The sequence below is a fragment of the Apodemus sylvaticus genome, chromosome 1, assembly GCF_947179515.1.
Source record: "Apodemus sylvaticus chromosome 1, mApoSyl1.1, whole genome shotgun sequence".
NCBI lineage: Eukaryota > Metazoa > Chordata > Mammalia > Rodentia > Muridae > Apodemus > Apodemus sylvaticus.
Genome location: NC_067472.1, coordinates 108,620,758 through 108,642,087, shown reverse-complemented (window position 1 = coordinate 108,642,087; position 21,330 = coordinate 108,620,758). Strand labels below are relative to the sequence as shown.

Here is a 21,330-nt window from a genome sequence, read left to right as displayed (position 1 = left end):
TTTGCAGCACAATGTACTATAAGGTATTATCTGTTTACTATGTTGATTGTGTGGCTTCTTCTGAGATGCCCAACAAGTAATATTGTGCCACTTTATCACTAGCTGAGAAACAGGTTCAATGTAGATATAGATACTAAATGAAACTTTCAAGCCAAACTCTGATCAGTTGGGCATATGGTGGAGAAAGGAAATTATGCTAGAATAGCATTTAACAAATGATGTTAGAATAACATATAGAAATAATTTTTAAAATACCATAAACTCTTACTTCACATAACACCACTCAAGAATTAATTCAAACTTCTAAGAGTCCTAAATGTGAAATTCACTGCTGTTTCCATCCTCCAAAAGTTCAATAAGAAAACATCTCTGGCATTGGCATTGAAAAAAAGATTTTTTTTTTATTGAATACAAAAGCAGAAGAGAAAAAGTATAAAAGGGAAAAAACAATGAAGTAGTGTTTGTCAAAATTAAAACTTTTGGGCAAGCTTTGGAACTCATGCCTTTAATCCCAGCACTTAAGAGGCAGAGGCAGGCCGGGCAGTGATGGCACATGCCTGTAATCCCAGCACTCTGGGAGGCAGAGGCAGCTGGATTTCTGAGTTTGAGGCCAACCTGGTCTGCAGAGTAAGTTCCAGGACAGTCAGAGTTATACAGAGAAACCCTGTCTCGGGGAAAAAAAAAAACCAAATCACAAAAAATAAATAAACAAAACAAAACAAAAAACAAAACAAACAAACAAACAAACAAACAAACAAACAAAAGAAGCAGAGGCAGGCAGATCTCTGTGAGCTCAAGGCCAGCCTGGTCTACAAAGTGAGGCCAGGACAGCCAGGGCTACTCAGAAAAAGTTTGTCTTGAAAAAAACCAAACAATAAATGAATAAATGTTTCCTCTCCACAGAAAACACTATCTTGAAAAGCCAAACAAACCAACAGTCAATCAATCAATAACTTTTCCTCTTCACAAACCCATGAGAAAGAAAAATGGTCTGGGTATGGTCATGTAGACCTATAATATCACTTACCAGAGGACCACTACACATTTCAGGGTCACTACACATTTACATGACAAGTCCTAGGCCACCCTGGGCTACTTAAAGAATCCCTGTCTAAAAACCAAACAAGGCTCTTACCATCTCAAAAGAGGGTAAGAGTCAGAGGTCAAAAGAACCAGAGCAAAACAATATGTTTTGGACATGACAGGGTGGCTGCACTTCTGAACTTGCTGCAGCTCAGCAAGTTTTGTACAGGTTGTCTGCACAAAAGCTGTACACGATCAAGCCAATCAACATTCTAGCACTGAGTGGGAAGAGTTTGTGAGCCCCTTCCCCACAAAACAACTGGGAGCTGGAGGAAGTGTTTTCTTAATGGTGTGGCTCCTGGTAGGCCAATTGTCCCCATACTCAGAAGTAAATGGACAACACAAATTGGAGTACATGAATTATTAAATTTAAAATAAATACAAAGAAAGGCCATTGAGAGTTCCACGACAGCCAGAGCTACTTAGAAAGACCCTGTGTCAAAAGAAAAAAAAAAAAAAGAACAACTTCACAACATAATAAGCAGACAGACACACCTTTTTGTTTATTTGTGTGAGCAAGAGTCTCACCTTGTCACCCAAGCTATCCTTGAACTTGGGATCCTTCAGCCTCAGCCTCCTAATGCTGGAGGTATAGGCATGTGACATACCCAACACAATCCATTTTTTTCTAATGATCAAAATATTTGAACAGATAAAGTTAATTTATAAATAATTAATATGGGAAAGACCAATAAGTACATGAACAGATGTCCAATCACTTAGGAAATGCAAATTAATGGCTCAGTGCCACCAAGCATTGATGTATAGGCTGTTATTCCAGGATTTAGAAGACTGAAAAGAAGATGAAAGTTCAAGGCCAGCTTCAGCTGCATAACAAAACCCTGTCTCCAAGAGAAAAAGATCAGTTCTGCTTTATCTCCAGATGTGTGGAGTATGATCAGGGTGTGGACAGACTTTTATCCTGTCATAGTCTGCTACATACTAGTATGGTATAACATACTAGCTGCTCCAGAAAGAAAGGAATGATATTTACAGTCCAAAAAAAAAAGCACTTTTATATTACTGTCTCACATGACCATCTTATTCTTATCCTTAAAGTTACTTTTGAGTCAGGGCTATGAAAGAGAATAATAAATAAATTACTAAAAGTAGTAATATCAGCTTTGTATCTATGCCCTTTCCCTTTTTTTAATTTGTAGGTGCCCTGGCATAAAGCTATAGTAAGTTTGCCATCTCATAGAAATAAAAATATGCATTATTTATTACTATTTACTATACTAATAGCTTCTATTCTTCCTTCAGCTACTAAGTGATATATTTCTGCTGAAATGGCAAGTTTTCAAAATCCAGGCCTTCCTCTGAGCTAAAATAAGTAACTGTTCAGTACAGTATCTACTGTCAAAGAAATAGTTTTGAACTGTTTTGTTAAGATAGATCTCTTTTTTTCTTTGCACACAAATTAGTTTCACCAGATTTGTTTTGTCCACTAGTCTTTTGGACAACACTACAGATTCTAGCTGGTATCTATCTTCTGTTTCAAAGATGTTATTAAACCTGTTAGAGGTGATACATTGAGACAGGTCACATACCCAAAAAAACCATAATTCTGTTGAAAGCTGAAAAGGTCAATTTCAACTGATAAGATTCTAGTATCATTGGCCCAGCAGCAGTAGTCTAGAGAAAAATGATGGGTAAAAGGTAAAGTCAGCATATTGGTGAATTCCCAAGATCTTTTCTAAGACATCCTTGACTCCTTCATCCAGTTGCTTTGATTAACCAAAGGCATCATACAAAATCTTGCATTTCAGTTATCTTTACAAGTGCAGCATTGCCCTCTCATTAGATAGAAAAGCTGTGCTCAAATTGTCGCCAGAGGGTTCCAGATACAAAGATAAATTGATCCCCTACTTCTTTCTCTTCATTCTTTTCTCTACCACCACCACCCGCCATCAGCAAGATCTCGCATATCCCAGCCTGGCCTTGAACTTACTATGCAGCCAAGGATTAGCTTGAAATCCCAATCCTCCAGCCTCTGTCTGCTGAAAGAAAAGAGTGCAGACATGTGTGGGAGGCCAGCACTCTGCCAACTGAACTATATCTCCACCCTCAAAGACCATCTCATTTTTTTATCCTCAATCTTTTTTTACAGTCATTATCCCCCTCCAGTTCTGCCCTCTGACAGTTCCTCATCCCATTCCTCATCCCAACCCGTCTCCAAGAAGATGTCCCCACAGCCCCACACACCTTACACCCCGCCAGGCCTCCCCATTCCCTGGGGCCTCAAGTCTCTCAACAGCGAGGTGTGTCTTCTCATTGAGGCCAGACCAGGCAGTCCTCTGCTGTATATGTGTTGGGGGCCTCATATAAGATAGTGCATGCTGCCTGGTTGGTTGCTCAGTGCCTGAGAGATCTCAGGGGTCCAATTTTGTTGAGACTGCTGGTCTTCCTATGGGTTCACCCTCTTCCTCAACTTCTTCCAGCCTTTCCCTAATTCAACCACATGGGTACCCAACTTCAGACCATTGGTTGGGTGTAAGTATCTGTTTTTGTCACATTCACCTGCTTGTTGGGCAGTCATACTAGTCTATAAGTACATCATAGCATCAGTAATAGTGTCAAGCCCTGCAGCCTCCCCTTGAGATGGGTCTCAAAGATGGGCCTGTCACTATACCTCATTTTCCCTCAGTCTCTTCTCCATTTTTATCCCTGCAGTTCTTTTAGACAGGAACAATTCTGGGTCAGAGTTTTTGACTGTGGGATAGATAGCAACCCCATCCCTCCACTTGATACCTTGTCTTTCTACTGAAGGTGGATTCTACAAGTTCCCTCTCCCCACTGTTGGGCACTTCATCTAAGGTCCCTCCCTTTGAGTCTTGAGAGCCTCTCACCTCCCAGGACTCTGGTACATTCTAGAGGGTCCCCCACCTCCCAACCCTCGAGGCTGTATATTTCCATTCATTCCGATGGCCCTTGGGGCATCACTCCTGGTGCTGCCCCCATCCCTGCTTATGTTCCCCTTTTCTCCTGCACCTCCCTCTCCCCTTTCCTACCCAGTTCCCTCCCTCTCCTCTGCCTTCTGCTTTCTTCTCCCTCCCAAGTGTGATTGCAGCATCCTCACTTGGGCCTTTCAGCTGTTAACCTTCTTGAATTCTGTGGATTGTATCCTGAGTATTCTGTACTTCTTGGCTAATATCCACTTATTAGTGAGTACATACCATGCATGTGCTTTTGGGTCTGTGATACCTCATTCAGGATGATATGTTCTAGATCCATTCACTTTCCTGCAAAACTCATGATGTCCTCATTCTTAATAGCTGAGTAGTATTCTACAGTGTAAACAAATCACATTTTCTGTATCTCTTCTTCCATTATGGGACATCTGAGTTGTTTCTAGCTTCTGGCTATCACAAGTAAGGCTGCTATGAACATAGTAGAACATATACCCTTGAGGCATTGTGGGGTATCTTTTGGGTATATGCCCAGGAGTGGTATAGCTAGGTTTTCAAGGAGATCTATTTCCAATTTTCTGAGAAACTTCCAGATTGATTTCCAGAATGGTTGTACCAGTTTGCAATCTCACTAGCAATAAGGGGAATATTCCTCTTTGTCCTCATTCTCGACAACATGTGTTGTCACCTGAGGTTTGCTGTCACCTGAGGTTTTGATCTTAGCCATTCTAATTGGTGTAATCTGGAATCTCATGGTTCTTTTGATTTATATTTCCCTGATCTCTAAGGACTTTGAACTTTTCTTTAAGTGCTTCTTGGCCATTCAAGATTCCTCTGCTGTGAATTCTCTGTTTAATTCTATACCCCCCCCTTTTTTTAATTGTGTTGTTTGGTTTTTTGGAGTTTAGCTTCTTGAGTTCTTGATATATTTTGAATATTACCCAAAAGGTGATGTGAGGTTAGCGAAGTTTTTTTCTCAATCTGTAGGTTGCCTATTTGTCTTATTGACTATGTCCTTTGTCTTACAGAAGCTTTTCAGTTCCATGAGGTCCCGATTATCAATTCTTAATCTTAAAACCTGAGCCATTGAAGTTCTCTTTAGGAAATCCCCACCTCACCCCATGCCCATGATTCAAGGTTCTTTCCCACTTTATCTTTTATTAGATTCAGTGTATCTGGTTTTATGCTAGCCATAGCAATAAGACAACAAAAGGAGATCAAAGGGATACAAATTGGCAAAGAAAAGGTCAAGGTATCACTCTTAGCAGATGTTATGATAGTATGCATGTGATGCCCAAAAATCTACCAGAGAACTTCTACAGCTGATAAACAACTTCAGCAAGGTGGCTAGATATAAAATTAACTCAAACAAATCAGTAGCCTTCCTTTATACAAATAATAAACAGGCTAAGAAAGAAAATAGGGAAATAACACCCTTCACAATAGTCACAAATAATATAAAATATCTTGGGGTAGCTCTAACCAAACAAGTAAAAGACCTATATGACAACAAGTTCAATTCTCTCAAGAAAGAAATTGAAGACCTCAGAAAATGGAGAGATCTCCTATGCTTGTGGATTGGTAGGATTAACAGTAAAATGATCATCCTACCAAAAGCAATCTACAGAGTCAATGCAATCCCTATCAAAATTGCAACTCAATTCTTCAAAGACATAGAGCAATTCTCAATTTCATATGGAAAAACTTATGGGTGAATCACCATCACTGACCTCAAGCTGTATTACAGAGCAATAGTGATAAAAACTACATGGTATTGGTAAAGAGACAGGTCGGACTAGAATTGAAGACCTAGAAATAAAACAACTCACTTATGGACATTTGATCTTTGATAAAGAAGCCAGAAATATACAATGGGAAAAAAAGCATCTTTGATAAATGGTGCTGGTCTAACTGGCAGTCAGTATGTAGAAAAATGAAAATAGATCCATATTTGTCATCTTGCACAAGTCCAAGTAGATCAAGGACTTCAACATAAAACAAGATAAACTGAATCATCTCATTTTTTAAAGACTGTGAGACAACAGTTTTCTTTCCTCATAGAAGGGGCTCATTTGGGATTGGAATTATTAGAAGATGGTCCAAGTGACTTAAGATTGTCAGTGACAGACAATCATTAAAATGCTAAATGGTAGTTAATCTTTTTACAAATATTTACACATTATTTTTCCCTTAAATGAGAAATATACTCAAGCCAGGAGTGGTGGTGGCACATGCCCTTTATCCCAGCACTCAGCAGGCAGAAACAGGAGAATTCCTAAATCTATAGCCAGCCTAGTCTACAAATCAAGTTCCAAGACAGCTAGGACTACACAGAGAAACCCTATCTCAAACACACACACATACACATACACACACACACACACACACACACACACACACACACACACACAATGTGGGGAGAAATACTCATTAAAAATCAAAGTGGTCCTTCCATCATTAATATACTTAGAGTCTAGTAGAGTAGAACTAAAAACAAGATCGCAGTACAGTATGAGTTATAACATTATATGAAAATGTATAAAAGAAATAAGAAATGATGTGGCTAAAAAATAAACTTTCTAAAAGTCTGGGAAAGCAAGTGTCATAGTCATTGATCCAGAAGAAAAATCAGAAGGAACTAAGTTGGACTAGATAGGGTAAGACCTGAACAAGTGAGAAATCAGTAGGGGTAACGACGCATCATTTCTGGTTTCCCAAGACTTGGAGTCAAGGCAGAAATGGATTGAAGAAGGAAGATGACTAGTCCATTCTGGAAAACGTTCATTTTTACTGCAGAACACCTGAGGATCTGCCACTGCTGCAGAGTCTTCCTGAACTGCCAGCTTTCTTTATATAGCTAAACCCCAACTAACTTAACTTTTTAAATTAACAGATACTATTGTGCAATTTTATTATGATACTAGCTTCTGGTAACCACCATTATACTCTGTTCCTTTGAGATAAGTGATTTGGATTCCCTATGAGTGAGATTATGCAGTGTCAGTGTTTCTGTCTGCCTTACCTTCCAGCATGCTTCCTCCAGCCTGAGCAGCATGTAGATCCTTAAACTTGCCAAGTTGTTTTAAACATCTTTGGTCCCCAAACTGAAATGCCTTTATTTTGACTTGCTGCTCTTTTTTCTAGACTCACTCAGATGTGATGTCTGTGAAAGGCCCACCCCACCAGGCAAGGTTAATATATGGCCACTGACAGACTCATACTTAACTGTAGTGATTTGCAGGGATGGCACCTCCTGTGATTTCTAAGCACACAGCAGGTAACACTTCTGTATCCATTGTGTCTAGCCTAGACAGGGAGACATCCTCAAGTGTTTGTTGAGTGAAAAAAATCAGCTGAAAACATCTGATGGAAAATTGGAAATTCAAAAACAATAATAAAATGAAACATACCAAAGATAAATATGAACACTCTGTAGCTGCCATTGATTCTCCTGCCTCAGCTCTGATGTTCATCTATCCTGGGCCATAGCTGTTGGCTTGGTTATGGGTATGGAAGTGACTGGAAAGGTAGATAAAACACAAAAACCTAGGTAAAAGGGCTGGTAAATATTTGGGACTGAATATTAGGACCACCAATATGGCCCACATTAAGGAAACCTGGCCAGCATACTTGCTTCCATTATCTGTCTAAACTTCTAGGCACTGTTCTCTACTACCACCTGGTGGCCACATCTATAAATAGCAAATTCCTAGCGAGGGCACTAAGGGAAAGCAGATGAAGATCCACCAGTGATCCTCAGTTCAAACATCACCCAGTTGTCAATTCTTGATCTTAGAGCATAAGCTATTGGTGTTCTGTTCAGAAACTTTCTCCATGTACCGATGTCCTCAAGGGTCTTCCCCAGTTTCTTTTCTATTAGCTTCAGAGTGTCTGGATTTATGTGGAGGTCCTTGATCCATTTGGATTTGAGCTTAGTACAAGGACAAGGATGGATCAATTCGCATTCTTCTGCATGCTGGCATCCAGTTGAACCAGCACCATTTGTTGAAAAGGCTATCTTTTTTCCATTGGATATTTTCAGCCCCTTTGTCGAGGATCAAGTGGCCATAGGTGTGTGGGTTCATTTCTGGATCTTCAATCCTGTTCCATTGATCTGCCTGCCTGTCACTGTACCAATACCATGCAGTTTTTAACACTATTGCTCTGTAGTATTACTTGAGGTCAGGGATACTGATTCCCCCAGAATTTCTTTTGTTGCTGAGAATAGTTTTAGCTATCCTGGGTTTTTTGTTATTCCAGATGAATTTGAGAATTGCTCTTTCTAACTCTGTGAAGAATTGAGTTGGGATTTTGATGGGTATTGCATTGAATCTGTATATTGCTTTTGGCAAAATGTCCATTTTAACTATATTGATCCTGCCGATCCATGAGCATGGGAGGTTTTCCCATTTTTTGAGGTCTTCTTCCATTTCCTTCTTCAGAGTCTTGAAGTTCTTATCATACAGATCTTTCACATGTTTGGTAAGAGTCACCCCAAGGTACTTTATACTGTTTATGGCTATTGTGAAGGGGGTCATTTCCCTAATTTCTTTCTCAGCCTGCTTATCAAATGGGACCTCATAAAATTACAAAGTTTCTGTAAGGCAAAGGACACCATCAAAAGGACAAATCGGCAACCAACACATTGGGAAAAGATCTTCACCAATCCTTCATCAGATAGAGGGCTAATATCCAATATATATAAAGAACTCAAGAAGTTAGACTCCAGAAAACCAAACAACCCTATTAAAAAATGGGGTACAGAGTTAAACAAAGAATTCTCACCTGAAGAACTTCGGATGGCAGAGAAACATCTTTAAAAATGCTCAACTTCATTAGTCATTAGGGAAATGCAAATCAAAACAACCCTGAGATTTCACCTTACACCAGTCAGAATGGCTAAGATTAGAAATTCAGGAGACAGCAGGTGTTGGCGAGGATGTGGAGAAAGAGGAACACTCCTCCACTGCTGGTGGGGTTGCAAATTGGTACAACCACTCTGGAAATCAGTCTGGCAGATCCTCCGAAAAGTAGGCACCTCACTTTCAGAAGATCCTGCTATACCACTCCTGGGCATATACCCAAAAGATTCCCCAGCATGTAATAAGGATACATGTTCCACTATGTTCATAGTAGCCCTATTTATAATTGCCAGAAGTTGGAAAGAACCCAGGTATCCCTCAACAGAAGACTGGATGCAAAAAATGTGGTATATACACACAATGGAGTACTATTCAGCCACTAGAAACAATGAATTCATGAAATTCTTAGGCAAAAGGATGGAGCTGGAGAACATCATACTAAGTGAGGTAACCCAGACTCAAAAGATGAATCATGGTATGCACTCACTAATAAGTGGATATTAACCTAGAAAACTGGAATACCCAAAACATAATTCACACATCAAATGAGGTACACGAAGAACGGACGAGTGGCCCCTTGTTCTGGAAAGACTCCGTGATGCAGTATAGAGCAAAATCAGAACAGGGAAGTGGGAAGGGTTGGGTGGGAAAACAGGGGGAAGGAAGGGGACTGATGGGACTTTCAGGGAGTGGGGGTCCAGAAAAGGGGAAATCATTTGAAATGTAAATAAATATATCAATAAATTAAAAAAAAATGCTCAACTTCATTAGTCATTAGGGAAATGCAAATCAAAACAACCCTGAGATTTCACCTTACACCTGAATGGCTAAGATTAAAAACTCAAGAGACCGCAGGTGTTGGTGAGGATATGGAGAAAGAGGAACACTCCTCCACTGCTGGTGGGGTTGCAAATTGGTACAACCACTCTGGAAATCAGTCTGGAGATTCCTCAGAAAACTGGGCACATCACTTCCAGAGGATCCTGCTATACCACTCCTGGGCATATACCCAGAGGATTCCCCAGCATGTAATAAGGATGTGTGCTCCACTATATTCATAGAAGCCCTATTTATAATAGTCAGAAGCTGGAAAGAACCCAGGTATCCTTCAACAGAAGAATGGACGCAAAAAATGTGGTATATATACACAATGGAGTACTATTCAGCCATTAGAAACAATGAATTCATGAAATTCTTAGGCAAATGGATGGAGCTGGAGAACATCATACTAAGTGAGGTAACCCAGTCTCAAAAGATCAATCATGGTATGCACTCACTAATAAGTGGATATTAGCCTAGAAAATTGGAATACCCAAAACATAATCCTCACATCAAATGAGGTACAAGAAGAATTGAGGATTGGCCCCTGGTTCTGGAAAGACTCAGTATAGCATTATAGAGCAAAACTAGAACAGGGAAGTGGGAAGGGGTGGATGGGAGAACAGGGGGAGGGAAGGGGGAGCTATGTGACTTTCGGGAGTGGGGCACCAGAAAAGGGGAAAATCATTTGAAATGTAAATAAAAATATATCGAATAAAAAAAAATACTGAAGAAAAAAAAAAAACATCACCCAGGAGAACACAGAGGGTGAGAGTGAGCCTGCACCTTATTCTGTTAAAGACTCCAAGAGCATACTAGGTTTCTAAAGATACCTCTGGTATACAAGACAGAATTACTGCTGAAGGGGTTGGTTCCTTTTTCTCCCCCTCCCGCCCAGATGAAATCCTCCAAAGGATCATCAGAGATAGAAAGCAGGCCTGGCTCCCTGCTACTCAAACCTCATTCTCCAGCTTAACACAGTACTTATGCAGAAACTCAGTTTAATAACCACTCTTGTGAAATGAAAGGCTTATAGAGCCTCTGATCCAGGTGGACCCTTGGATGTAATTGAGACTAGGTCTCACACCGAGGAGAGCATCATGCTGATGTTCACAGGTATGTCAGTAGCAATGCTAGAACTAAACATAAACTGCCCTCTTAACTGTTACTGTCTTAAAGATTGCCATACTTCCCACTACCAGGATTAAAAGGTATAAACGTAATACCATTTACTACCCAATATAGTTCCCAAATGGATGTCATTTTACCTACATATTTTTAGATTTCTGGAGAGAACCAGATTCTTCTCAACAAACCATGATTCCTGGTAGAAGATAAAGCCTATAGCTTTAATTTAAATTAGTTCTTTAAAATACAGGCACCAGTGCCCATGAGCAGACCTAAAGAGAAAACACTAAAACTCAGACTTGCTGTTTTCTACCACAGCTTGCCACTGTTTGGGGCTTTTGTACACATGGGTGCTCTGTGATAATTCAGTGAGCAGGTTATCAGTATGTCTGTTTATGTGCATCTCTGGGGCCCAGGAATGACCTTATTCCCTGCTAGGGACAGCAACAGAAGTCCAGCAGTTCACAAAGGTTAACATTGCTAGAACATACACCTGCTAGATACACTAAAGTTGACTTCCTAAAGAATCTTCAAAGTATGATTTTAATTACTATTTTGGAGATGCCTAAAGTAGAAGTCCCAAGATTACAGTTAATATATGGTAGGAACTAGGAAGATTTAGGGTCTGCCTGACTCCTAATATTCCCACAACAATGAGCTACATGCTTTGAATATCCGCTGTCCTCTTCTCACTGTCCCCTTCTCTTCTCTCTTTTTTAGGAGCGCCAGCTTCTCCCAGGGTACCCGGCAGAAGAGTGATTCAGCTGTGCAAAAACTTGCCCAGAGCAATGGGCACTGTATCAATGGAGTCGGCAGTCAAGTCCATGGCTTCTATAGCCTTCCCAAGCCAAGCCGACACAATGCAGAATTCAAAGACAGTACTTATGATCTACCACGGAGCCTGGCTTCGCATGGCCACACCAAGAGCAGCCTCACGGGGTCTGAGACTGATAATGAAGATGTGTACACCTTCAAGATGCCTAGCAACACCCTGTGTCGGGAGTTTGGAGACCTCCTTGTGGACAATATGGACGTTCCAACCAGCCCTCTCTCAGCCTACCAGATCCCTAGAACATTCACACTGGACAAGAACCACAATGCCATGACAGTGGCCACTCCTGGAGATTCAGCCATAGCTCCCCCACCCCGGCCCCCCAAGCCAAGTCAGGCAGAAACATCTCGATGGGTCAGCCCTCAGCAAAGACCTCCAGTCAGTGAAAATAGCAGATCTGTAGCTGCTACTATCCCCAGGCGCAATACCCTCCCTGCAATGGACAACAGCCGACTCCACCGAGGTCAGTGTAATCTGTAGCTGAGACCAGAAGGCCAAGGAGGTGGCCCAGTCATTCTCAGTGTATTGCTAGCCCTTGGTCACCCATAGGCCAAGGTAAACCTAAGGACTACTCAGTTCAGTGATACCAGTTGAAGCATCTTCTGTGCAATTTCCTTAGCAGTTGATCCTCCACCTAGCTGTCAATATGACACCCACCATGGCAGAAGTAGAGCAGACTCTGCCTTGGAGAGGTTGATATTTTAGGTTTGGAGGCACAATTCATATTATTTTATTTATTTAAAACTAAAACCAAAAATTTGTAAAAACAAATTTAGAAGATCAGCAAAGTTAAGGAAAATAATGTAAAATGAGAAGAGAAAATATCTTCGTGATATTTTCATATTATAGCAAAAATTCTAATTGAATTTTGAACTTGAACTTGAAGCTGCTAAGTTCTATTCTTACTTATCACAGATGAATCCCAACTCTGCATACCCTCTCTGTTCAGTGAGCTGTTTTTAGAGCTTGCAAATCTTTCTCATCCCCCTGCTGTAACAGCAGCAAAGATGAGCCTCAGGTCTATGGGGCCAAGTACCCAGTTTAGAACTCTGCAATCAGTCAGGCTATCTGAGCAGCCACGCTGTGCTTTGGAACTGTATAACACATACACAAAACATTCCTGCCCTTGAAAGCTCACTAGCTGGAAAAAGAAAACCAACATTGGTAATGGCATTTATACTAATTACATAAGTATTCCCAGAAGTGAGAATGGGCGGAGTGGGAGATCTTAGAAGAACCCAGGGCTAAAGTCAGGAGGTCCTCTGCAGATACCCACACTGGAACAGACATGAATATTAGGAGAACTGCCATGCTGGACAGCGACAGGAGAGTCAACTTGGGTTCAGCATGAGTATAAACCCTCTGCCTTCTTTCCTCAGCTTCTTCCTGTGAGACCTATGAGTACCCAACACGAGGCAGCGGAGAAAGTGCCAGCTGGTCTGCTGAATCTGTGAGTGAGAATGTTAATTCTTTTCTGTGGGGTGTGGTTTGATTGGGGCCCCTTGGGTCAGTCAGGGTAGGAAAGAAGCTACGCCCCATATAACTAAAAGTGCATCACCCAAAGAATGATGGCATTTTCCTCAGGAACTGCCTACCTGTCCCAGCCCAAAGTCTAGAGAGGTGTTTTGGGGAAGTAAAACTGGTACCCTCATCTGGTCCTGTGGCCGACTAGAATACAGTGCAGCAGACACACTCCAAAGTAGAGGGTCCTTTAAGGCAACAGCCCTGCTCTCTAGGTGTCATGTAGAGTAGGAACATAGCAGAAGTGGTGACAGATGACAGCTTACATGAGACTTTCAGGCTGTCTCTGGAATGGGTTGACCACAGTTGTCCAAGTTCAAAACAGGCTGATCAGGGCTTTGGTTCAAGCCCACTGGAAAGAAAAGTGAAGAAGCCCTGTGGGTAGATGTGCCCTTCTATGCAATTAGGTGAGAGTTGGGAAATGGCCATAGTTAGGACTGCTACACTACTATACAAGTCTGTGGTCATTCTACCTACAACTTGCTACTGTGTGACTCAGGTACCTGGAATGAGCCCAGTCCCACTGAATGCTGGACAGGGAAATGTAACTAATGAACCTCACCTTCCAGAGTCCTGGTCAGGGTCTAGATTGACTTATCAGTGGTCAATCCTGAGCTATTCCTAGCCTAGACTGCCCTCTACCTTCTCCAGGCATCTGGAACCTGAATATATCTAGCCACAAGCCATGGATTTAAGTAACCACAGAGTTTTTTGTACTTCAATCTTATCACAGAGATATGGCTCCCAAGAGATCATGAAACAAGTAACTGCAGAGCTCATTTCTTCTCGATTCCCACTACACGTCCTTATTTGGTCTTCTAAGGACTCCCTTCAAAGTGTAGCTAACCAATGGGACAGTTTGTACACAGTCTCACCTTGCTTCTTTTCACTAGTTACAGAGAGGTCTTTTACTTTTTTTTTAGCCAGGAAAGACTGCCGTGGGTCGATCAAATAGTGCCAGCTCTGATGACAACTACGTGCCCATGAACCCAGGTTCTTCTACCCTGCTGGCTATGGAACGACCAGGGGACAATTCCCAAAGTGTCTACATCCCCATGAGCCCAGGGCCTCATCACTTTGACCCACTTGGATACCCGTCCACAGCCCTTCCTATTCACAGAGGCCCCAGCCGAGGAAGTGAGATCCAGCCACCCCCAGTCAACCGAAATCTCAAGCCTGACAGAAAAGGTAAGTCCACTCTTTCCCCCTTCTCATCTCTGGACAGCATTTGCTGAGAGATTGGGTGGATACTGGACTTAAGGATATGGGACTGTGCAGATAATGTAAATTCAGACTTCAGATTTGTTTATAGGGAAAGCATCCGGAATGCTTAACATAGTCCACTGCAGGTGTGCAGTAGTAGGGTGATGGTCTGCATGAAAATCAGGAAAAAGCGCTAGAGTCCAAACTGGGCTTCTTCTGGCCTTGGCTGAGGAGTAGGGGTTGAAAGGGAGGTATAGGGAGGTTGGATAGAGATGGAAGCCATGGGTGTGTCTAGCAGGACTCTGTGTGACCTTGAGCCTTACAGGGTCCTGTACCCATTTGCTTTCCTTCACTGTTATTTGTATAACACTGTCCAAAATCAACAGCAGTAGTCATAATGACCATCTCTATTGTGAATACAATCTGTTTTCATGAGAAGTCACAAACCTGGGGAGAATCTCTTGTCAGACCCATGAGTCCCATTCTGAATTCTGGAAATTAATGTATACACATACATTGATTACTTAGATACAATGGGAAGGACATTTTAGAATGTGAAGACATGGACTTAAGTATCTATAGAGTTTGATATCTATGGGAGCCCTGAAACTAAGTCATCTGTATGTCCTTACTGAGCCTCAGATCCCCTGTTTAAAGGTGATAGCTTTGTAAATGTGCTGGTGTGTTACATATAGTCTGTGTCTATGTACTGTAGTCACTGATTCCTGAACTCTTGTTCCTGCTTTAGCAAAGCCAACACCCCTTGACCTGAGAAACAACACTGTCATTGATGAGCTCCCCTTCAAGTCACCTGTCACCAAGTCTTGGTCCAGAATCAAGTGAGTATCTGTAGAAGCAAAGACTTGGGGTCAGAATTGGGTGGCATAATATTTGGCCTAGGAGGAAGGACCCTAGGATGTTGATGATAATGCTATCAGAAGATTTGTTCGGTTTCTGGTCTTTGCTACAAAATATATGGTATAAACACTTCAAGACAAGGGTAGATGTGTTTTGGTTCACAACTTCAGTCTGTGTTCATTTGGCTCACTTGAGGCCTATGGCAAGGCAGAAACATTATGGGGTGGAGAGAGCATCACAGCCAGAAAACAAGATGCATGCCTGGCCTGGCTGTTCCATCCAGCCCAGGCTGTTTGGCTGGTTCTATACACATTTAGGGTGGATCTTCCCACATCTGTTGCTATACCACATGCCAATTATTTTCCATGTTTTCTTAATCTGTCTCTTGATCTCTTGGGAATTGTTTTCCTCTATCTATGGAGGGTAAAAGATTAAAATGTTTCTATATTAAATCTGATAATGGAAGCCTGAAGCTTGGGTTTGAGGCCAGGGTGTGAGGTCTAAGAGCCATAGTTTCTCAGAGTTAACTCTGTTTTTCTGTCCAACAGCCACACCTTTAACTCCAGTTCCTCGCAGTACTGCCGGCCTATCTCCACACAAAGCATCACCAGCACAGACTCAGGAGACAGTGAGGAGAACTATGTCCCTATGGTGAGTCCTTGAGCATTCACTGGACTACCTCCCATTTCTTCTTCCTGGCTCAGTCCATGGCCATAGAAGTCAACTTCTGCTGCAGACCCTTCCTAGACACATGAATGTCAAATAACAGGAGTTATTAGCCATTAAAAACACACTGGTTTGTCCCCAAGGACATCTGTGTCTTAAAGATCCCAGGTGGGCTCTCTCACTACAATAATTTAGGTGACAGGATGGGAGAGACATACAGACTGCATATAAACTCCATGCAGTGTGATGGTAGTAGCAGAAATACACAGGGAGCACAATGCAGTTCCTCTCTGGGGTCTGAAAAGGGGACAGCTGCCAAGGCTGTAGAGATTTAGGGAACAAATCAGTCATTAAAATGGGACTATCACTTCTTACTACAGTCAGACCATGGGCATGTTTTAGACATAAATTGCTCGCTTAAAGCTGAAGACAGAGCCCTAGAACCTCTCACATGGAAAATGGCTGAAGAAATGAAGGCCTGTCACCTGGAAACAAGGTGACTCTTCAGGTATCTGGAGAAGGGCGGAGAGCATGAGCTGCTGTGACCAGGTGTGATAGGAAGCTTTACATTACCTAGTGTGGAAGAATGTGGCTTATCAGAGATCTGCAAACTAAGGCTGGGTCTTTAGGAGAGACAGTACCTAAGACATGCTTCAAGTCTCCCTGGTGGGTGGGGGGCAGGTACATGGAAAGAGCACAGGTTCGGTAGCCAGAAAACATCCCTGGCTCCTGTCGTGCACCAGCTGTGCAAGTATAGATGACTCACTATACTTCCTGCACCTAGTTTAACCTCTAGTGATGTGAACAGTGGTGATTGTCTACTCAGGACTGCTGTGAAGACTTAAATGGGAATATAACTAGTCACAGTGCACTGGCTCAGTGCAGGACACAGGAGAGCAGCTCTTGCTCCCACAGGTAGTTTTCCAGGAGATGGTTTAGGTTGTTAAACTTACCTAGTTTTACTCTTTGTCATAGCAAAATCCAGTATCTGCATCCCCTGTTCCCAGTGGCACTAACAGCCCAGCTCCAAAGAAGAGTACTGGCAGTGTGGATTACCTAGCCCTGGACTTCCAGCCGGCCTCCCCGAGCCCTCACCGAAAGGTACCTGGAGGTTGGGGATGAGGGGACTCATCCCACCCCTCTCCAGAGACATTTTATATGATTGTTGCAGAGCATCAATACACTCATGTCCTTGCCATGGGTATACTCACAGGGATTATTCATGATTACAAAGGGATTCAGTCAACAATATAAGAGAGGAAGATCCTCTCTCTCTCACTTTCCTTTGAGAGCAAGAGAGAGAGAGAGAGACAGAGAGAGAGAGAGAGAGAGAGAGAGAGAGAGAGAGAGAAACTGAATGAGACCAGAGTCCTGAAAGAGACACAGCATCCCTTCAAAGAGACTTCAGGGCCTGGGAAAGCCTCACCAAGAACCACTTTCAGCCCAGACAGCCAGAGGGAAGTCCACCTCAACACATTTTCCCTCAGCATGTGTAAGGCCTGGTGCTTGTTGTCATCCAACACATCCCTTTTCCTGGAGGTGTGGCCAAAGGAAGAGGAGTGGGAGCATTCTTAAAAGCCTGAGCCTAAAGCAGGGCCCAGGCCAGCAGGTGGCCCTGAAAGCTGGGGTCTATTAACATAGTCCGCAGGCTGCACCCTGAAATCCACATTCAGCACACACATTCAAAGTCATAGCCTTATAAGGTAACTCAGTCATTTCTTTTGTCCCCTCAGCCATCCACATCATCTGTCACATCAGATGAGAAGGTAGACTATGTCCAAGTGGATAAAGAGAAGACCCAGGCCCTGCAGAGCACCATGCAGGAGTGGACAGATGTGCGGCAGTCCTCCGAACCTTCCAAGGGTGCCAAGCTGTAATGAAGGGGCCACCGAGCTCAAGAGCCATGAGGCAGCCGCCCAGCCCTGCCTCTGCTGTCACCTCCTTCTCCATTTCTTCCCACACCTCCTCTCCCCTGTACCACTTTCAACCTTCAAAGCACTCAACATCAGAGACCTGACCCTACCCCATCAGAGGCAAGGGCCTGGTGGAGACACTTCCTCTACCACTTGGGTTCCACCTACGACTTCTGTCAATACTAGTTGTGCCTCCACCACCTTAGTTAGGAGCTGTTGCCAAAAAAGCTTCCTGCTTTGGACCCATTTGTCTGCCACTTGGACTCTTAGAGGGAGGGCTGAAGCTCTGAGCTAGGCTCATGCGTCATGTCTGCTCACTGCTCTCTACCCTCTACCTCAGGGCTGCTTCTCCAACCCAGCGGAGGTTGATGACCCAGTGAGCCAAGAACCAGCAGACCAAAGTCCACATGGGCTTTCATATCCCTGCTGTTTTGGCAAGGAAAAGGCAAGGTACCACAAGAAGAAATGGTTGATAGTGGAAGTTGGAAGTTGCCTTGAGTGAGGAAGAAATTAGTTGTTCAGATATGGGAGTATAGCCGATAGCCTGCGGGGTGGTGCTCAGTATCAGGCCATGGTACACCTCTGCTCTAGACTGGGAGAGGCAAAGGAGGAAGGACAGCTGGAAGGAACCTGATGATCAGCAGCCAGGAACAACAAAGAACAGAAGTCTTTGGAGAGACAAAGCTTGGAGCTGGAGGACTCTGCCACTCTAGGATGGGCCGTCCTCTTCCTGGCCTGGATGAAGAAATGAGACAGAGTGGGGAAGACAGTAGCAGGTGATGTGGGGGATGGGAGGCAGGAAGATCCTGAGACAAGAATGTGCCAGGCACAGAGCAATGTGGGGACACTGCCACAGAAAGAAAGTTTCTAGTAGGTAGGGGGGATGATGTAGGGACCGGGAGGCAGGCAAGACATGTACCAAGTGGGGATGTGTGTCCAAAGGGCCTGATGGGGAACCCAAGGCCACATGCAGGGTCACAGCAGGGGCAGAATTAGAGGAGCCATAGATGACCAAGGAAATCCAGAGAGTGTATGAGGGTCTGGGAATGGCTTGTGCCAGACAGAAGCGCCTCTGACCTAGTGCCAGGCCAAGTCTTTTCTCTGCTGTCCTCAGCTGCAGGGACGGTAGAAACTAACCCTCTCCTCCCATGGCTTCAGAGGTCACCAGAGCAGAAGGAATAGGAAGCTGTCATCACCTAAGGCTCTTAATATAGGGCAGGGAGATCTGAATGTGTTTGTGTTAAAAGTTGACCAAATTTTCAAGCATTTCATTTCAGAAGAAAAACAGGGCAAACCAGCATTTCATTTAGCCCTAGATGAACAGATTGTTGTCCTCTAAAAACTAGGACTGTTCAGCAACTAAAGGCACACCTCACCTCTCCTCCAGAGAGCCCTGTCTAGGAGTTCCTCTGCCGTAGCCCCTCTCCTCACACTAGGATGGATCATTTACTAATGGTGGCCAAGCCCTGTGCTACAGATGAATCATGCCTGTCCCGAACTACAGTCACAGTCAGTGAGAAAAGTAAATGACAAAGATGACTGGCAAGGACATCAAAAGAGAACGTGCTGGAGAAGACAGAGCCGCAGGGAGGGTAGGCCTTGAGGAGAGAGCAGAGCCGGGTTGTAGGCAGAAAGAGTGGTCAGAGGTGACTCCATGGAGGAGACAGATGAGGGGAGCCTCAGCTGTGGGAAAGGAAGGTCCTTGAAGGTATGAAGCCAGCCTCAGAAGTGTGCACTGTCACCGTGAGTGAAGCGGGGCTATGAATGGTTGCACTGAGCACGAGGTACTTGGCTGACTCTGCCCATCCTCATGGTGTCCTTCAAGGCCTTCAGTGGGTCTCCCATGTGGCTCAGCTTTTGACTGATGCTGCTGGAGCTCATAGCAGGTCTAGGTATCACTGGCCTCAGCAGCCACCCCATAGACCCCAGAGTGCATTTCTGAGTGGAGTGTGCCCTGTGAATGGAGCTGGCTGCCATACCAAGACTGAGGCATTATTCTAGTTAGTCTCAAGGCCTCTGCCTTGCTCTGGTTCCAATCTGTGGAAAACTGAGCTCTGGCAATTCTCAGTTTCCAGACTACTACCCTTGTCTAATGTACCCACCCACCCATCCATCCTCCAACCCCCAAATAGGAAAAGCCAATTCCGTTTAGAAAAAAAATATCTTGGTTTACCCATAAGTCAAAGTTCACTTCCCCCCGTGGCTAATACCCATCACTTTTTAGCTAGCATAGCTCCCACAAGTACCTGCCCTATAGGGCAGGGCCTCTTCCCACTTCATCCTGCTAGATTAAATATTAGTAGGAACAGTGAAGAAAGGGGGTGACATCTCCTTGATACTTGCCAGTCTGTGAAATGGGATGGTCACAGCTGATACTCTGCTGCTGTAAGAACCGGGTGATCCTTTGGAGGTCTGGGTTACTGGGTAAGAGCAGCACACGGGGCATTAGCGCATTAACTGCCTCCCTCTCTATCTGGATTTTGCTGATAGCTACACTGACTCCATGAAAAGCCACATTCCCAGAACAGAAGCACAACCCTTCTGAAGTTACTGGAATGAGGGTTCAGGTCTGCCTTTGGGCCCTTTATCTGCCAGTAGCTATAGTCCCAGCCATGGCTCCCTCCCTCCCTGCACCAGAGCTTTGCAAGCTGTGAGAGGAGTAGCTCTTCCTTCCCATTGGAGCCTCTGGCTGGAAAGTGTGGGGAAGCAGGCTGACCTTAGAGGGTCATATTTCTGGGACATCCCATATCTGGGGTCTTGGAAAGGTAGGAACAGCCAAACTTGCCAAGGGCACCTGCTGATCATTTGTGCTGTCATGATGGTTATCTGGTGGTGTTGTGTTCTTGTGTAATCTGTTGGCTACTTGTATCTTGAAATTTAGAATCATTTCATTCAGGATTGTTACTATTTGTTGGGAAGAAAAAATGAAATAGAAGCAGCCTAGTCTTACATTGTGTCGTTACCATTTAAGATTGACATTTAATTTTTCAAGTCATTGTTGGTGCCTAATCACTTAAGTTATTAATTTATTCTGTTTTCAAAAAGGTTGTAACATATTTATCTTGTGGGGGTGGGGTGGGAAATGTGTTCAAGTGAGTGCTGTTTCACAGTGGTAACAAATGGTACAGGCCTGGAGCTTGCAGGTCCCTTTTTATTATGGTGTAGAAGCAGGACAATAAAGTCCTTTAGAAATGCAACCCAGAGTAGAGTGCTGGAGACCGTCTTTAGGAGTATGGAAACTTACTCTTGTCCCACCCTGGGCAGTCTTAGGACTGATGCTGTCCTATAGATACCTTCTCTGACAAACTCATTTCAGGATCATTTCATGAATAATCAATCCCAGGAGATTGATAACCAATTCTGCTTATCTTGATGGACTGCAATTGGTCACTTTTCCAGGCCAGGAGCAGGAATGAACCACCTTTACTCAGACCAGCATCTGGCATCTGCAGTGGTGTACATCTGTAATCCCAGCACTCTAGAAGCTGAAGCAGGGACAAGGCAATCAGTTTCCTTGACAGCTCCAGAGTCTGGCA

General features: G+C 43.5%; 1 protein-coding gene across 1 annotated transcript in view; it reads left to right on the top strand.

Moving 5' to 3' along the window:
• Gab2 (GRB2 associated binding protein 2) overlaps positions 1–20,991 on the top strand; it is a 225,620-nt gene extending 204,629 nt beyond the window's left edge. Inside the window, exons 4-10 of the mRNA XM_052158471.1 lie at positions 11,522–12,096; positions 13,013–13,083; positions 14,078–14,342; positions 15,106–15,196; positions 15,764–15,866; positions 16,857–16,982; positions 17,615–20,991. Coding sequence (XP_052014431.1) covers positions 11,522–12,096; positions 13,013–13,083; positions 14,078–14,342; positions 15,106–15,196; positions 15,764–15,866; positions 16,857–16,982; positions 17,615–17,758 — 1,375 coding nt within the window. The 3' untranslated portion in view covers positions 17,759–20,991. The remainder of the gene's footprint in view (positions 1–11,521; positions 12,097–13,012; positions 13,084–14,077; positions 14,343–15,105; positions 15,197–15,763; positions 15,867–16,856; positions 16,983–17,614) is intronic.
• Positions 20,992–21,330: the final 339 nt, after the last annotated feature.